This window comes from Phlebotomus papatasi, chromosome 2, assembly GCF_024763615.1.
Source record: "Phlebotomus papatasi isolate M1 chromosome 2, Ppap_2.1, whole genome shotgun sequence".
Classification (NCBI taxonomy): domain Eukaryota; kingdom Metazoa; phylum Arthropoda; class Insecta; order Diptera; family Psychodidae; genus Phlebotomus; species Phlebotomus papatasi.
Genome location: NC_077223.1, coordinates 106,761,493 through 106,776,499, shown reverse-complemented (window position 1 = coordinate 106,776,499; position 15,007 = coordinate 106,761,493). Strand labels below are relative to the sequence as shown.

Here is a 15,007-nt window from a genome sequence, read left to right as displayed (position 1 = left end):
TCTGTACCATTTGGAATACGAAATTTGAACACCTTTCCTTTTCAGGAAACGTAGACTAAGGAAAAAACGTCATATTATTTACATTTTATTAGATACTTTAAATAAATTTCAAGATTTTGACAAAAGTGTCAATAGAGGTTCCCTGTCGAAGAGGTGTTCCTTCGACCCTACGAATATTTTTTGTGAATTATACATAATCAAAAATTTCGTTTGCTGACCAATTTAGCCACAGTCTCCCCTATGATTTTATGTATATGACGATTTTATGTATATCCTGTCGTGATTTTTAAAACAATTTACAAGGCAGATTCATTTCGGCAGTATCTTTAAACGATTTCTCTTCTTTGAATTTTTGTAACTTGACATTTTAACCCCATTTATAAATAAACAAAAAATAGATTATTTTTTAGTTATTTGTTACCACTTTTATATGAGTATTGCAATCTTTTGCAATGCAATCTTTAGAAATTTGCAAACCCACCATTTGACCATTTTATAAGTAAGTTTTACAAATCTGTCAAGAAACTTTTGGCCGATGAAAAATGATCAGATATTCTTTGATATAATAATTTTTTTGAATTACATAAATAACATCTATGGAATACAAACAACTGCTTTGCATAAGGAAGTTTTTTTTTGTGATTTTTTTTCCTTTTGGTTTCTCGAATATTCATGAGGCAACAAACTTTTGGCCGACACTGTATAACTGCTCTATCATGAGATGTGGCAGTAAAAATGTGAAAAACAGAGAACCTAGAACTAATCTTTTGAAAGTTTGACATAGACGAATTCTGTAACAATGTAGCAACATTATTAATAATCCTTTGAAAATGCTATTCATATCAATCACTTAAGAGCTTTACAAAAATCTTCACTGTGGCCATTCGATACTCATTAGCCTTGTTGTCCTATCCCAAATTTGCCAAGAAAGTATCTCATATTGTAATTTAGTTGTAGAAGTTCCTTACTGGGTCAATGTATTAAGTAGGTCAGAATCGTCAGAATTTAAAGAAAAATACAGGATATACTACTTGAAACTTAATCCATAAAATATTACAATGACTCAAGAACTCAAGTTCCGGGCTTTGGGTGTAATAAATTTTCTCAGTACTTGATGTACTTTGTATCTACAATCCAGTTTTTAACGGATACATTTTTGTTGTTTGTTTAGAAAATTAAAATAGAGAAGCACCGGGTACTTTATTTCACATTACTGCATTCCTTTTTTTTAAATTCTACCCATACTTTAGCTATATGGTATACCGAATATGCTATTATTTAAATATGTTTTTTTTATTAACAGATATAACATGGTCTTCATGAGGGCCACGCCTTCGCAGAACTTGAATTGTTTTATATTTCTACAAATTTTTGTTTGATCCAAAATTTTTAGCAATTTAATTCAACTATTTGGATGCCCAATATACCATCAAAATTTGGGAAAAGCACTAAATAAGAGTCACAATCATGGAAAAATAGGGCACGCCTCTTTCAAAACTTATACGACATTAATATTTAAAGACAATTATTACTAATTATTTTCATCTGTGTGCTGCATTTTTTTATGTTAGATACTTCATACACTGAGAAAAAAAGAGGGTGCGATTAGCTTTTTTTCCTCATAATTTGAACACTTTTTAGGCGTAAAAATATATCAACATTTTTTAATGTTAATTTTACACCTTTTTAAGGGTAAAATTAACATGAAAAAGGGTAACTTTAACCCCTAATACACCTAAAAAGGCTAATATTTACATCGATTTCAGATCAATACTGCAGGGTAAAGTCAACATTTCCGGAATGTTACTTTAACTTTTTCGGATTTCTCTCAGTGTAACGATACGGAGAAGAGTCAGAGAGTTATGTTAATAAGCCACGCCCCCTACAAATTTATACGATTAAAAAACTCATGCCAAATTTTCGACACTTTGTTTTTGAAGTAGAGTGAACTGGTACAAGTTGGACCATCAATGGTACAAGTTCGACAGAGCTTTTATTCTTGATAAATTTAGTACTTCATTTTTATTTGTATATTTTTAATGCTTTAGTTAATTTGGTTACTTATATTATAATTTGGTTCCTTATGCTTAAAAACAATTTTTGTACTGTATTTATCAAGAAAAAAGCCATGTCCAACTTGTACCGGCGAATTGTCCAACTTGTATCACTTTACCCTAACTGGATGTCAAATATTCCATTGAAATATGGAAAGTCGCTCTGAATCACGGTAATATGAAATATAGGCCACGCCTTCTAGGGTAAATTGGTACAAGTTGGACAATGGCAAAAGTTGGAAAATCTCGCTGGGACAAGTTGGACAGTCAATTTTTTCTTGATAAATACAGTACTAAATTTTAATTAGTATATTTTTCTATGTTATAGTTTAATTATTTGGTTCCTTGTGCTGCAAATAAAGTGAAAATCCATTCATATGAATAAGATTTAACGTATAAAATTCTCACCTCAATTGACAGTGTAACTTTTCACCGTCGAAAAAATACATCGATCGCCCATTTTTTCCTAATAAAAACACAAGAAGGGTGACTTTGGTTTTTCGGTTCTGTTGACATTTCTCAATATTTCTGGCAAATTTTAGTGGAATAAAGTGTTTAATCTCGATAGTTAACGGTACGTAATGGTTTTATTTGATATAATTACTAACTGTATGAAGAAAAAGTGCTTATTTGAAGCGTGAGCAAAAGTGACAAGTTGGACATCCGGAGATACGATTGTATTGCAGGGGTTTTCTTTTTATTTCAGATGGGTAAAAAGGCAAATAAATTGAAAAAGTACAAATCCTATACTCAAGACCAAGTGAACAAAGCACTGGAAGCTTTTCGTCAAGGAAAGTCACTAAGTCAGGTGTCAGTATTATTTGGGGTGCCAAGGACAACACTTTTTAATAAGCTGACCGGGAAATGTCCGGAAGAATGCTCTGGGGGAAGGCCTCCTACGCTGCCAAAAGATATAGAAGATGAGCTCGTTGAATGGATTTTAGGATGCAGTGACAAGTGGCATCCTATAACAAAAGATCAAGTCCTCAACACTGTGCAAATTATTTGTAGAAGTTCAAGATTGTCAACGAGTTCACCGATGGAAGGCCAGGATACTCTTGGTTCAAGAGCTTTTTGAACAGATACCCAGAATTGAGACTTCGTACACCAGAAGCATACACAACCCAAAGAGCTGGTATTACCACTGAGTGGTTTGAGAAAACTCATGAATATTTAAAATCCAAAGATCTTCTGGAACTTCCTCCTGATCGCGTCTTTAATCTAGATGAAACGGGTGTAATTCTTTCGCCCAAAGGTGGACAGGTATCTAATATTATTCTATGGAGTTTTTAAATTCATGTTTGAAGAGGCTATGCAAGAAAAAAAAGAATTAGACTTCAGAAACAGGAAGAAAGGCTCAAAATAAAAGAAGAAAAGGAGCAAAGCAAGAAAATTAAAATATCCAAGAAAAAGATTTAATAAATAATATATATCTAAGCCTTAATGTTTTTTACTTTTTAATTATACACTTTACCCTAGTGGTATAATTGATTCAGTTTGTATGGCATTCAGTAAAAAATCTTGAAACTTGCACAACCTTCCCCTACGCATTGTCCAAATTCCCACGTCCAACTTGTCCCACCCTGTCCAAATTATATTGTTTTGCACTCACGTATTTTTCTTGTATTTAAGAACTTTTCAAACTGTTTTTCAAGAATTTCCATGAAACGGTAATATTCTAGAAGAATCAAGGAGCAAATTTATGTATGTCATCAGGGAAAAATGTATTTATAATGTCTTTAATCTTGTATCAAAGTTCGAGCCTCTGGAAATTGTTCCAACTTATGCAACTTACCCTACAATACTTATATTTTAAATAAAATAAAAATTGTAAAAATAAAATATTCGTTCATCCAAAATTTTCACATTTTACTTTAATAAAAAAAGTGTTTTGAGAATACCGTATTTTACGTTTAAATATGAAAAGGTCGTAAGTGATACGAGAAAAAATAATCCACGCCTCCTACAAAACTTTGAATAACAGAAAATTTTTCTTTCCCTCAGAAATCTCTATTATTTGTTACAACTAGGGCAAAGTGATACAAGTTGGACAATTCGCCGGTACAAGTTAGACATGGCTTTTTTCTTGATAATTACAGTACAAAATTTGTTTCTAAGCACAAGGAACCAAATTATAAAACTAAAGCATTAAAAATATAGAAATAAAAAGAAGTGCTAAATTTATCAAGAAAAAAAAGCCCTGTCCAAATTGTACTATTGTCCAAATTGTACCACTTTACCCTACACAGTAAAAAATTTTTGGCTGCTTTCCATGATTTTCATTGTAAATTTTACATTAAACATGTAATCGTGTGTACTAATACACATTTGTGTAATTTGTACACATTTTGTCTGAAAACTGTGTAATTTGTACAACTTTTTGTTTGAAAACTGTAATTTTACACGAAATATGTTAGAAAATATACAAAACTGTGTAATCATTCCCAGTTGATTACATGGTTTACAATTACATCAAATTTATATTACACATTTTCAGATTACACGTTTTGTTGAAATACATCATTTGTGTAACTTTACAAGAATAATCGTGGTAAGAAAGTAAACCAACGATTATCCTTGTAAATTTTTTTTACGGTGTATTATGCCCAGCGCACAATAACTTTTGTTTAGTAAACATGTTTTTGACATTTAAATGAGAGTGAGTGAGATCTAGATCTAGTCATCTCGCTTATTATCATGGGAAATTATGAAAACATGTTTACAAACAAAAATTATTGTGCGCTGGTCATTACAATCATCGTTTAAATTATTTTTCTGTAGATAATATAACAGATAAAAAAAATAAATGAATAGGCATTATCTCCAAGCGGGCGTGGCAGCTTTAAATTCTTTTTTCAAAAGGTTTTTGAACATGCCGAACATGTAAAATTTTTATTGGAAATTGCAACGTAGCTAACTTATGTTAACAAATCATCGGTTGAATCTGCAACTATGTTAACTGCTAAGTGGCGTTTGCAATGAATGCGGACACAAAGCAAATGTAGTTAGCACAGCTGCTGATTCAACATACGCTATTTAATAGCTTACAGTGAAAAATCCTAAACGAACACACTTTGAGTAAATAAAAAAAGGAAAAATTTGTAGAAAAAAACGTAGGGAAAACTGTGGTAAGGCCAAACACTAATTTTTATATCTAAACTATTTGGACTATCTCGACCATCTACTCGACGGACTATCTCGTGCCTATAAATTCCTATCGGTCTTATCCTCTGAAGTCGAATATCCGATTAAAAATTCGCAGTGTTTGGTGGTACCCCGTGTTTGGTGGTGCCCCAATTTCCCCTACTTGATTAAAACAACCAACAGTTAATTTGCTGAATCCCTAAAATTTATATTAACACCAACACCAACACCTTATTACAAATCATTTTTTATAGTCCTTATAGTGATGATATTCCTTAGGATTGGATGGGTAATATTGCTCCATTTTCTTAACGAAATCGTCTTTGCTTAACTCTTGATCGGGACTTTTGACTTCCGTCTGATCTTCAACTCCATGAGAAAATACAACGCTGTACCCTGTTCCAGTGAGAGAATTGTAATCCAGCTTTTCCCTTTGAGCTGGTTTTACTGGATCGGGTACATCAGAATTATACAGGTAGTAGTCATGCTTACTGGTAACTTTGTAGGGATCCTCATACTGATGCAAGGGCTCTTCGTAGTCAACACCGTAGTCTGAAAATTAAATTGGAATTAATTTCTTTGATATTTCTTTCATTCCAGAATATATTTCTTACATTGCTGATTCGGACGAGCAGGAACTCCGCCCACGAAGAGGAAGATGACAGCAAGGCACAAAAAGTAGGTCGATCTCATATCTACAGAATTTTTCAAGAGACTGACTGGAAATTTTCCAGCTGATGAGCATGGCAGTGAACTTCGTGACAATTGATAAATATTTTATGGTTTTTCTTAACACGTGCATTAATTAATGATAAATACGTTGTATCTATGGTGGACTTTTGTGAACATTTTAAATACCAAGTCTACTGTTTATCTCTTCTTTGATCTTCTTTACTAGGGACTTTCGAGGTTTTGTTGGTTGAGAACTTAATTTATTCCGTTTTGTTGTTGTTTGTCCAGAAACATCAAGATTTTCTTCTGGTGTATTATTAGGATCTTGAGTATTAGAACCAGATTCCGTTGTTGTAGATCCTTCAACACTAACAGATCCTGGATCTTTCTTCTCGTCATCATCATAGCCGCCTGTAGGATCTTGATTGGATATCTCTTCAGAAACCTGCTCACTTTCAGTCATTCCTTGATTATCGGTATTTGCGTCTTCATATGATTCTCCAACCAGAGGAAGATCATGTGATTCTCTTGGGGGAATTCTCATTACATGTGGCTTTTCTTCAATTTGTGTAGTAGACTCTACATCCCGATATGTTTCTTTGTCAGCTACAAAATCTTCATATTCTTCTTTGTGATCTGTAACCGAACCCTCTTCTGTAGTAGTTACTTGATCTTCTTCCTCAGTTGTAGAAATTTCATGCTCATCTACTTCAGGACTAGCCACTACTTCCAAAAAAGATTTGTCGTGTTCGTCTGAATTCTGAACTCTGCCTTCTATTTCTTCTACCATATGTTCCTTCTCGGAAGAAGTATCTTCTTTTTCTGTAGTTCTAATCATCTCTTCTGTCGTGGTTCCATTACTATCTTCATTTTCATTTGCAGGTTCAGTGTTCACAGTACTATAAATTCCTCCTTTATAATCTTCATATTTTAAGTCTGTATCCATTTTAGCTTGACTGCTATCTTCCTCTTGCGCAGTTGAAGTACTATCTTCTTGATCTTCTGTTGAAGATTTGTAAACATCGTCAGATTTCGTCGACTTCTCCGTGTATTCATCGGTCGTTAATTCTCTTTCCAAATACTCATTTCCATCATTATTTGCTACTTCTTCTGATTCATATTTATCTTCAGGAGTCTCTCCGATTCGGTCTTCAATAACTTCATATTTTGTGCTACTATCTGTTACAAATGTACTTTCTTTCTGTTGAGATTTTTCTAAAACACTTCGATGATCTTCGTCAACATCGTATCCACTTGTTATTTCTTCATCTTCATTTTCTCTGGTTTCTTCATCGGAGTCGTGATTTTCTTCTCCAATCATATCCTGTCTTTCTTCAATGTCTTCATTTTCACGGTTATATTCAGTAACTGACGAACCTTCTTCATATGTTGCTCTTGGTGAAACTGAGGTGCTTGTATAATAATCTTCAACAACAGTTGTTGTGGATTCATTCTCATAATTTGTGGTTTCTTCTTCCAATCCGTATTCTTTATCTTGCATCATACCAACCCTATCATCAATGTCTTCCTCCGTAGATGTTTCTTTTTCTTCTGAAGAGTTTTCGTAAACTTCTGATTTCTCAGTTGCTGATGATGAATTTTTTCTTCCTTCCGTTGTTTCGTAATGATTATCTCCCAATGTTGTAGCAGTACTCACAACTTCATTAGGAATTGTTGACGTACTTTCTTCGTTCATGCTTACTTTTGTAGAATAGTAATAGTCTTCTGGCGCTATTCTAATCCTATCGTTAAAGTATTCATCAGATTCAGTTCCAACTGAATCTTCTTCAATTGTAGTTTCTTTCTTAACTGTTGATATATCCCCGTCATCTGTTGTAGTTTCATAACGATATGTTTCTTCTGTTGGACTAGTGTGATCATCATCTCCAGGAGACTCATGTTCTCCAGCTGTTTTATCTGTATCGGTTTCAAATTCTTCTTCATGGATCATACTTCCTCTTTCTTCAATATCTTCGTATTCTTTGCTGCGGTATGTTATGGTTGAATAATCTTCCTGTGTAGTTGTTTCTTGTTCTCTTGGATAGTTTTCATAAATTGCGGAATGCTCATTTGGTATAGTTGTATCATACCAATAAGCTTCCTCCGTTGTACTGGTATTATCATCTTCACTAGCACTAGGATACTCATTGTCTTCGTTTGTTGCACCTTCATTGGGTTTCAATTCTTCTTCACGGATCATACCAACCCTATTTTCATTATCTTCGTATTCCTTGCTGCGGTCAGTTATAAATGAATCGTCTTTCTTTGTAGTTGCTTCTGGTTCGCTTGGATAGTTGTCGTACGTTGTTGATTGTTCATTTGTTGTAGCTGTGTATCTATCACTTATTGTAGTATCATACCAATGTGTTTCTTCATTTGCACTAGTATTATCATCTTCACTAGCATTTGGATACTCATTGTCTCTATTTTTTGCACCTTCTTCTTTATGAATCATGCCAACTCTTTCTTCAATGTCTTCATATTCCCTGCTCCGGTCTGTTATAGCTGAATCGTCTTCCTGTGTAGTTACTTCTTCTTTACTTGGATATTTTTCGAAAGCTGTTGATTGATTATTTGTTGTAGTTGTATCTCTATCCCTTGTTATAGAATCATACCAATGTGTTTCTTCAGTTGTACTAGTATTATCATCTTCACTAGCATTTGGATACTCATTGTCTTCATTTGCTGCATCTTCATTGTATTTCAATTCGTCTTCATGGATCATACCAACTCTATCTTCAATGTTTTCATATTCCCTGCTCTGGTATGTTACAGTTGAATCGTCTTGATGTACAGTTGTTTCTTGATAATTTGATTGGCTTTCGTAATCGTTGGAATCTTCTTTTGTTGTTGGTCCTTCGTCGTCTTCTGTGTTACTTTCATACCGATATGGTTCGTCTGTTGTAATAGTGTAATCACCTGCAACAGAGCTTTGTAGCTTGCTTTCTTCATGCTTACTTTCTTCATCAGACTCGTGTTTTTCTTCATGTATCATACTACTTTCTTCACTATCTCCGTATACCTTACTCTTATATATTTCAATTGAATCGTCTTCCTGTGTAGTTGTTTCTTGTTTACTTCGATAACGTTCGTTAGTTGTAGGATCTTCATTTGTTGTCGTTGTATCTTCGTCCCTTCTTGTACTTTCATACTTATATGCTTCTTCAGTCGTACCAGTATTATCTTGATAAGTTACATTTTCATCGGATTTCAATTCTTCTTCAAGATTTATTCCAACTCTTTCTTCAATTTCCCCGTATTCTTTGCTATGATCTGTTTCAGTAGGATTGCCTTCATATGTAATTGTTTCTTGTTCACTTGGATAATTTTCATAACCTTTGCTTTCCTCTGTTGTTGTTAGCATATCATCAACCTCTAAAGCAGTTCCAGAGCGATACGCTTCATCAGTTGTAACAGTGAAATCATCTTCAGTAGCATTTGGAGAGTAATTTTCTTCATTTGTTGCATCTTCGTCAGATTTAAGTTCTTCATCATGACTTATATCATCCCTTTGCTCAATATCTTCATATTCCTTTCTGCGATCTGTTACAGATAATTTTCCTTGCTGCGTCGTTGCTTCCTGTTCATTTGGGTAACTTTCAGTAGCTATTGGTAACACGGTTTCTTCACCGAATTCCAGGTTTTCTTCATGGATCATACGAACCTTTTCTTCAATATCTCCGTATTCTTGGCTGCGATATGTCACAGATGAATCTTCTTCATCTGTAGTTGTTTCTTGTTCTCTTGAATAGTTTTCGTATTCTTTTGATTTTTCTGTAGTTGTACTTTTATCCTGATAAGTTTCGTCTCTTGCATTAGTGAAGTAATCTTCAGTAGTGATTGTTGACTCGCTGTGTTCATATGTAATTTCTTCATTTGATTTCATATTTTCTTCATGGATCATACCAATTCTTTCTTCAATATCTTCGTATTTTCTGCTGTCGTCAGATGCAGATGAATGTTCTTCCTCTTTAGTTCCTTCTTGCTCTCTTGGATAGTACTCATTAACTCCGAAACTTTCTGTTATCATTGTTGGCTCTTCGTCGTTTGTTGTAGTTTCGTAATGATCTGCTCCTTTTGTAATATCGACGTAATCATCTTCATCATCATAAATCACTGTAGTATGTTCTTGATATGATTCTGTAGTCGTGCGTTGATGCTGCTCTTCAAAATCTTCACTATATCGTTCCTTATGATCAGAAGTAGTTGATATTCTTTCTCCTGATTGCTCTTCTGCAGTTTCAGTTGTACTATGTTCCAAATTAGTGTGTTCTTCATTATAATTTTCTGTTGAAATTATCGGAATATTTGTTGATTTATCTTCAAACTTTGAAATAAGACTTGATACTTCTGTAGAATCGTCATAAAACTCTTCAGAATAGTCATTTTCATAAGGTGTTTTTGTAGTCTCAACCATTAGTTTATCATCGTAGTGAGAATAATCTGGTTTATGGTTCAATTCATCTTTATCAGAGGTAGACTTTGGCCAGTCATCTAATTTTTCATCCAAGTCGTCAATAACTTCAATAGATTCATCTACATCTTCGAGATCGGTTGTTGTTGTCACATGCTGGTCATCTTCATTTTCTGTCATATCATCTTCATCTTTGTTCTCGTCTTCATCACCCTTGTGTATTCTGTAAGATACCTCATGACCCGATTCCAATGTAGGGTCAGTGTAAACTAATGTTGTTGGCATTGCGTGATCATCCTCGTCGTATTCTTCAATTGACCCTGAATGGTTTCCACTTGGCACTGAATGATTTTCATCGGACCCTTGAGTCATAGAAGATCCAGCATTTTGAAAATCATCAGTCATCTTCGAATACGATTCAGTATCCGGAGACTCAGTTAGAGAATACCATGGATTGCGGTAATCTGGTGTTTCTGTTGCAGTATTTTCTGCTTCAACTTCATCTGATGTTTCAGCGCTTGTTGCGTAATATTCCCAAGGATCTGTCGTACTTTCTTCCTCATGTTCAGTTATAGAGCTTTGTATTGTATCATGATCTGTTGTTGCGGTGTGTTCTTCAGACGATGCCGCTGAAGTTTCTTCATAAACATTTATATAATCCTCTGTAAAATCTTTGGAAACGTCATCAGTATATTTTGTAGTAGATTTTTCTGTTTGTTCATCAGTAGATGATGTTTTAGTTACATCTTCCTCTATTTCATCATCTCCTAGTGTTGTAGATTCGACTATCTCATCTCTAGAGCTCGGTATTCCCCCGAATCTTCCGTCCAAGCTAACAAGGACCGTCTTTTTCGGTAATTTTCCATAATTTGTAGTAGGAACATCCTTGTTAGTCTGATGCAAATGTAAATCTTCATGTTTCACGGAAGCTGTTGTTGAAGATGTATCAAAAATGTCTGAATAAAATTTAACCTCCAAATCTCCTGCTTCTGGTTCAATGCCCGATGATCCAGCAATATCATGAGAATCATATGAAGACGAGACGAAATCTTCAGAAGATTCCGAAAGTGTTTTCGAAGAAGTTTCTTGATCTTCTGCTATCGTCGATAAATTCTCATCTTTGTATGAGTTATCTGGATGTAAAGCAAGGTCATCAGGAATTTTATCTTCAGATCCTGAAGGTTCTTCTGAAGTGGTTGCCTGATCAATTACAATTTTTGTGGAATCTTCATCTTTGTAGGAATGATCTGGATACGAGGCAACATCTTCAAGGGTTGTATCTTCAAATCCTAAAGATTCTCGCGATGTAGTTGGGTAATCCCTTGTTATCTTCCTTAAGTCTTCATCCTTGTAGGAGTGATACGTAAATGAAAGGTCTTCAGGAGTGCTATCTCTAGGTCCCGAAGGTTCTTGTGAAGTAGTTTCCCGATCAATTATAATTTTCCTTGCATCTTCATCTTTGTAGAAATGATCCGGATACGAAGTGACATCTTCATGGGCTCTATCGTCAGATCCTGCAGATCCTTGTGATGTAGTTGGGTAATCCCTTGCTATCTTCATTAAGTCCTCATCCTTATAAGAGTAATTTGGAATTAATATGGGGTCTTCTGGTATGTCATCTTCAGGTCCTGAAGGTTCTTGTGAAGTAGTATCCTGATCTATTACAATTTTCTTTGAATCCTCATCTTTATAGGACATATCTGGAGATGAGGCAATATCTTCAGGAACTCTATCTTCAGACTCTGAAGGTTTTTGCGATGTAGTTGGGTAATCCCTTGCTATCTTCGTTAAGCCTTCATCCTTGTTGAAGTGATCCAAAGATGAGAGACCCTCAGGAGTACTATCTTCACGTCCTGAAGGTCCTCGTGAAGTAGTTTCTGGATCAGTTACAATTTTCTTTGAATCTTCATCTTTATAGGAAATATATGAATATGAGGCAATATCATCAGGGGTTTTATCTTCAGATTCTGAATATTCTCGCGATGTAGTTGGATATTCCCGAGTTATCTTCGTTAAGTCTTCATCCTTATAGGAGTGGTCCGTAGTTGATACAAGTACTTGAGGAGTGCTATCTTCAAGTCCTGAAGGTTCTTGTGAAGTAGTTTCTTGATCAATTACAATCTTCTTTGAATCTTCATCTTTGTGGGAATGATCTGGATAAGAGGCGATTTCTTCAGAGGCTCTATCTTCAGATCCTGAAGGTTCTCGCGATGTTGTTGGGTCGCCCCTTGCTATCTTCGTTAAATCCTCATCCCTGTAGAACTGATCCGGAATTGAAACAATTTCTTCAGGAGTGCTATCTTCAGGTTCGGAAGGTTCAAGTGAAGTAGTTTCTTGATCGATTATAATTTTCTTTGTATCTTCCTTTTCATAGGAATCATCTGGAGACGAGACAAAATCTTCAGGGGTTCTATCTTCAGATTCTTGCAATAAAATTTCGTGAGACCTTGCTCTAGCCATCTTCTTTAAATTTTCGTCCTTGTAGGATTTTTCTGGAAGTGATACGAAGTCTTCGGGGGTCTTATCTTCAGATTCAGCAAGTTCTTGAGAAGTATCTTCATAATCTATTATAATTTTCGTTGAATCCTTATTTTTGTAGGCATTATCCGGAGTTTCTTCTTCAGATTCCGAAGATTCCTGCGATAAATTGGTTTTATTGGTTTATTGAATAGTTTATTTACTGGTTTCATAGTCCCTTACTATTTTCGTTAAATCCTTATCTTGTAAAGATTCTCGTAATGTAGTTTCGGGATTAAATCTTAAAACTTTCTCTAACTCTTCTTCTTTGTGGGAATGGTAGTCTCTAAAGATCTCATCTTCGTATTCTAATGGTTCTTGTGGTCTGGTATTATAATCACTTGCTATCACCGTTCCATCTTTGTATGGGTCATCCGGATACGAAACGTAGTCTTCAGAGGTCTCACCTTCAGATCCCACGTAGTCGTTTGAGGTTTCTTCATAACCAATGGTAATTTCCAGGGAATCTTCAGTTGCTTCTGATTCCACATGTTCTATAAAGGACTCTTTGGGACTGTCCTTGGGAGGTTTTGTTGGGGTTGACTTTGCATTATGCTCAGTTGGTCCAAATCTTTGCATCACTGTCTGCGGCTTTCTAACTTCATCTTCATAATCATCAGGATAGGGATAAGTCTCCATGGGGAGATATTCGCCAAAGATGTTAGATCTCCTACATCCTGACCAACGTCGGTAGTTATAGAAGAAATCTCTCATCTTGTAGTAAGTCTCTTTATCAACATTTGGTGGCCGGAAAATTGTCTGGAGCTTTCTGCGCAGAAGAGGGAAGCATGTATGTTGAATGGCTTTGTCTGTGAGCTTCCAGATCCGGTGGAAGTTCAATTCTTCAGGCGTATAGAATGGAATATGCTGGGGATAGTGCCCATTCAATGCAAAATAGCAGCAAGCTTCCTCTGAAAGGATATCACAAAAATCAATATTTCCCTGGTCGGGATTCTTTTCATGTTAACTTACTCCTTCTCGACAATCTCAACCCCATTTGCCATGTCCCATCAAACAGGAGCACCAAGGTACACCAGAAAAAAATCCACAACTTATTCATGATCACGGATAACACTCACTCAACTTACCATCACTTTCTGAGGCGATTTTCCCATTAAAGTCTATTTAAAGTGCAAATGGAACAAAGAGGCAGAAAAGATGAGCAAAGAATTCAAACTTTTAGCACGAACTCACGAAACATCCAACACGTGACTTCAGGAGAGTTCCATTTTGGCGCGAATCAGCAAATATTCTACACTATTTCCTGGACTGTACCATCTTATGCGCTTGATTTTATGTGTTCTTTATTCTTTTTCTGTTAACTGAGGAAAATAATTGTTACAATTTATTGGTATCTAAAATATTTCTTTATTTTTGTAAATTTATCAGTTATTTATTCAAAGAAGTGAATGCTTCTTGGTGCTTCAATTTCAGAGTATCAAAGCATCGGTCTTTATAATATCGATTGGAATGAGAGCTAATGTATTATATTATAAACAAAAATCTCATTGTAAAATTACGGTGAACATATAATTATTAAATTTAGATTTCAATATATTATTTTTATTCTACATTAAAATATCTTTTTAAAACAATTTATTCGTAGAACTTAAACAGAAAGTAATAGGGTAAGTGTGCCAAATTCCAGCCAGCTTGCAATTTCGGCCACCTTTTTTGTTCCTCGAATTTCCATGAACTTTTAAATTTTACGTACTCTAGAGATTATACAATGCAAAAAAATAACGAAAAATGTAAAAAAAAAAATAACAAAAAAAATTTCGAACGAGATGACGTGAAAAAGGCATTGGAAGAATTCCCGAAGGGCAAGGAACTATGAGAATGAAGGTGGCCGAAATAGGGCAACAATGCTATGTCTATATTTATATTCATTTTAAATTGTATTAAGAATGATTTTAGAGTAAATAATGACGATAAACTGTCTACAAGGTTCAAAGCAATATTTCTTAAGAAAAAGGAATGAAAAAAATCAATTTGTATTAAAAATATTACATTTTAAACTTGAGACTTTGACGCTTACATGCAACTATGCCGAAATTTGGCACACTTACCCTAATACTGCACCATTTTGATTTATATTTTTAAACTATTTTTTGCCATCTCTCACTCAGTGGACAATATTTTGAGAATTCTGAAGGTTTTAGGGAAAAAAATAAAAGTTTCATTCATCAGTTATAATATCAGAGAC

The 15,007-nt window shown here is 34.7% G+C and overlaps 1 protein-coding gene across 1 annotated transcript; it reads right to left on the bottom strand.

The window, feature by feature from the left end:
* Nucleotides 1-5,381: 5,381 nt before the first annotated feature.
* Nucleotides 5,382-13,900, bottom strand: LOC129800661 (titin-like). The gene is made up of 4 exons (XM_055845211.1): nucleotides 13,774-13,900; nucleotides 12,985-13,712; nucleotides 5,813-12,921; nucleotides 5,382-5,750 (listed from the first exon to the last, which is right to left on the bottom strand). The coding sequence occupies exons 1-3, from the start codon at nucleotides 13,859-13,861 to the stop codon at nucleotides 6,049-6,051; spliced, it is 7,689 nt and encodes a 2,562-aa protein (XP_055701186.1). The 5' UTR covers nucleotides 13,862-13,900; the 3' UTR covers nucleotides 5,382-5,750; nucleotides 5,813-6,048.
* Nucleotides 13,901-15,007: the final 1,107 nt, after the last annotated feature.

What these genes read in the sequence shown, in the direction of transcription:
- LOC129800661 (XM_055845211.1), bottom strand. Translation starts at nt 13,861, where the DNA reads ATGAATAAGTTGTGGATTTTTTTCTGGTGTACCTTGGTGCTCCTGTTT. An exon ending in GTTGAGATTGTCGAGAAGGA is followed by an intron (nt 13,713 to 13,773) that starts GTAAGTTAACAT and finishes ATATCCTTTCAG; the next exon opens with AGGAAGCTTGCTGCTATTTT. An exon ending in ATAAGGATTTAACGAAAATA is followed by an intron (nt 12,922 to 12,984) that starts GTAAGGGACTAT and finishes AATTTATCGCAG; the next exon opens with GAATCTTCGGAATCTGAAGA.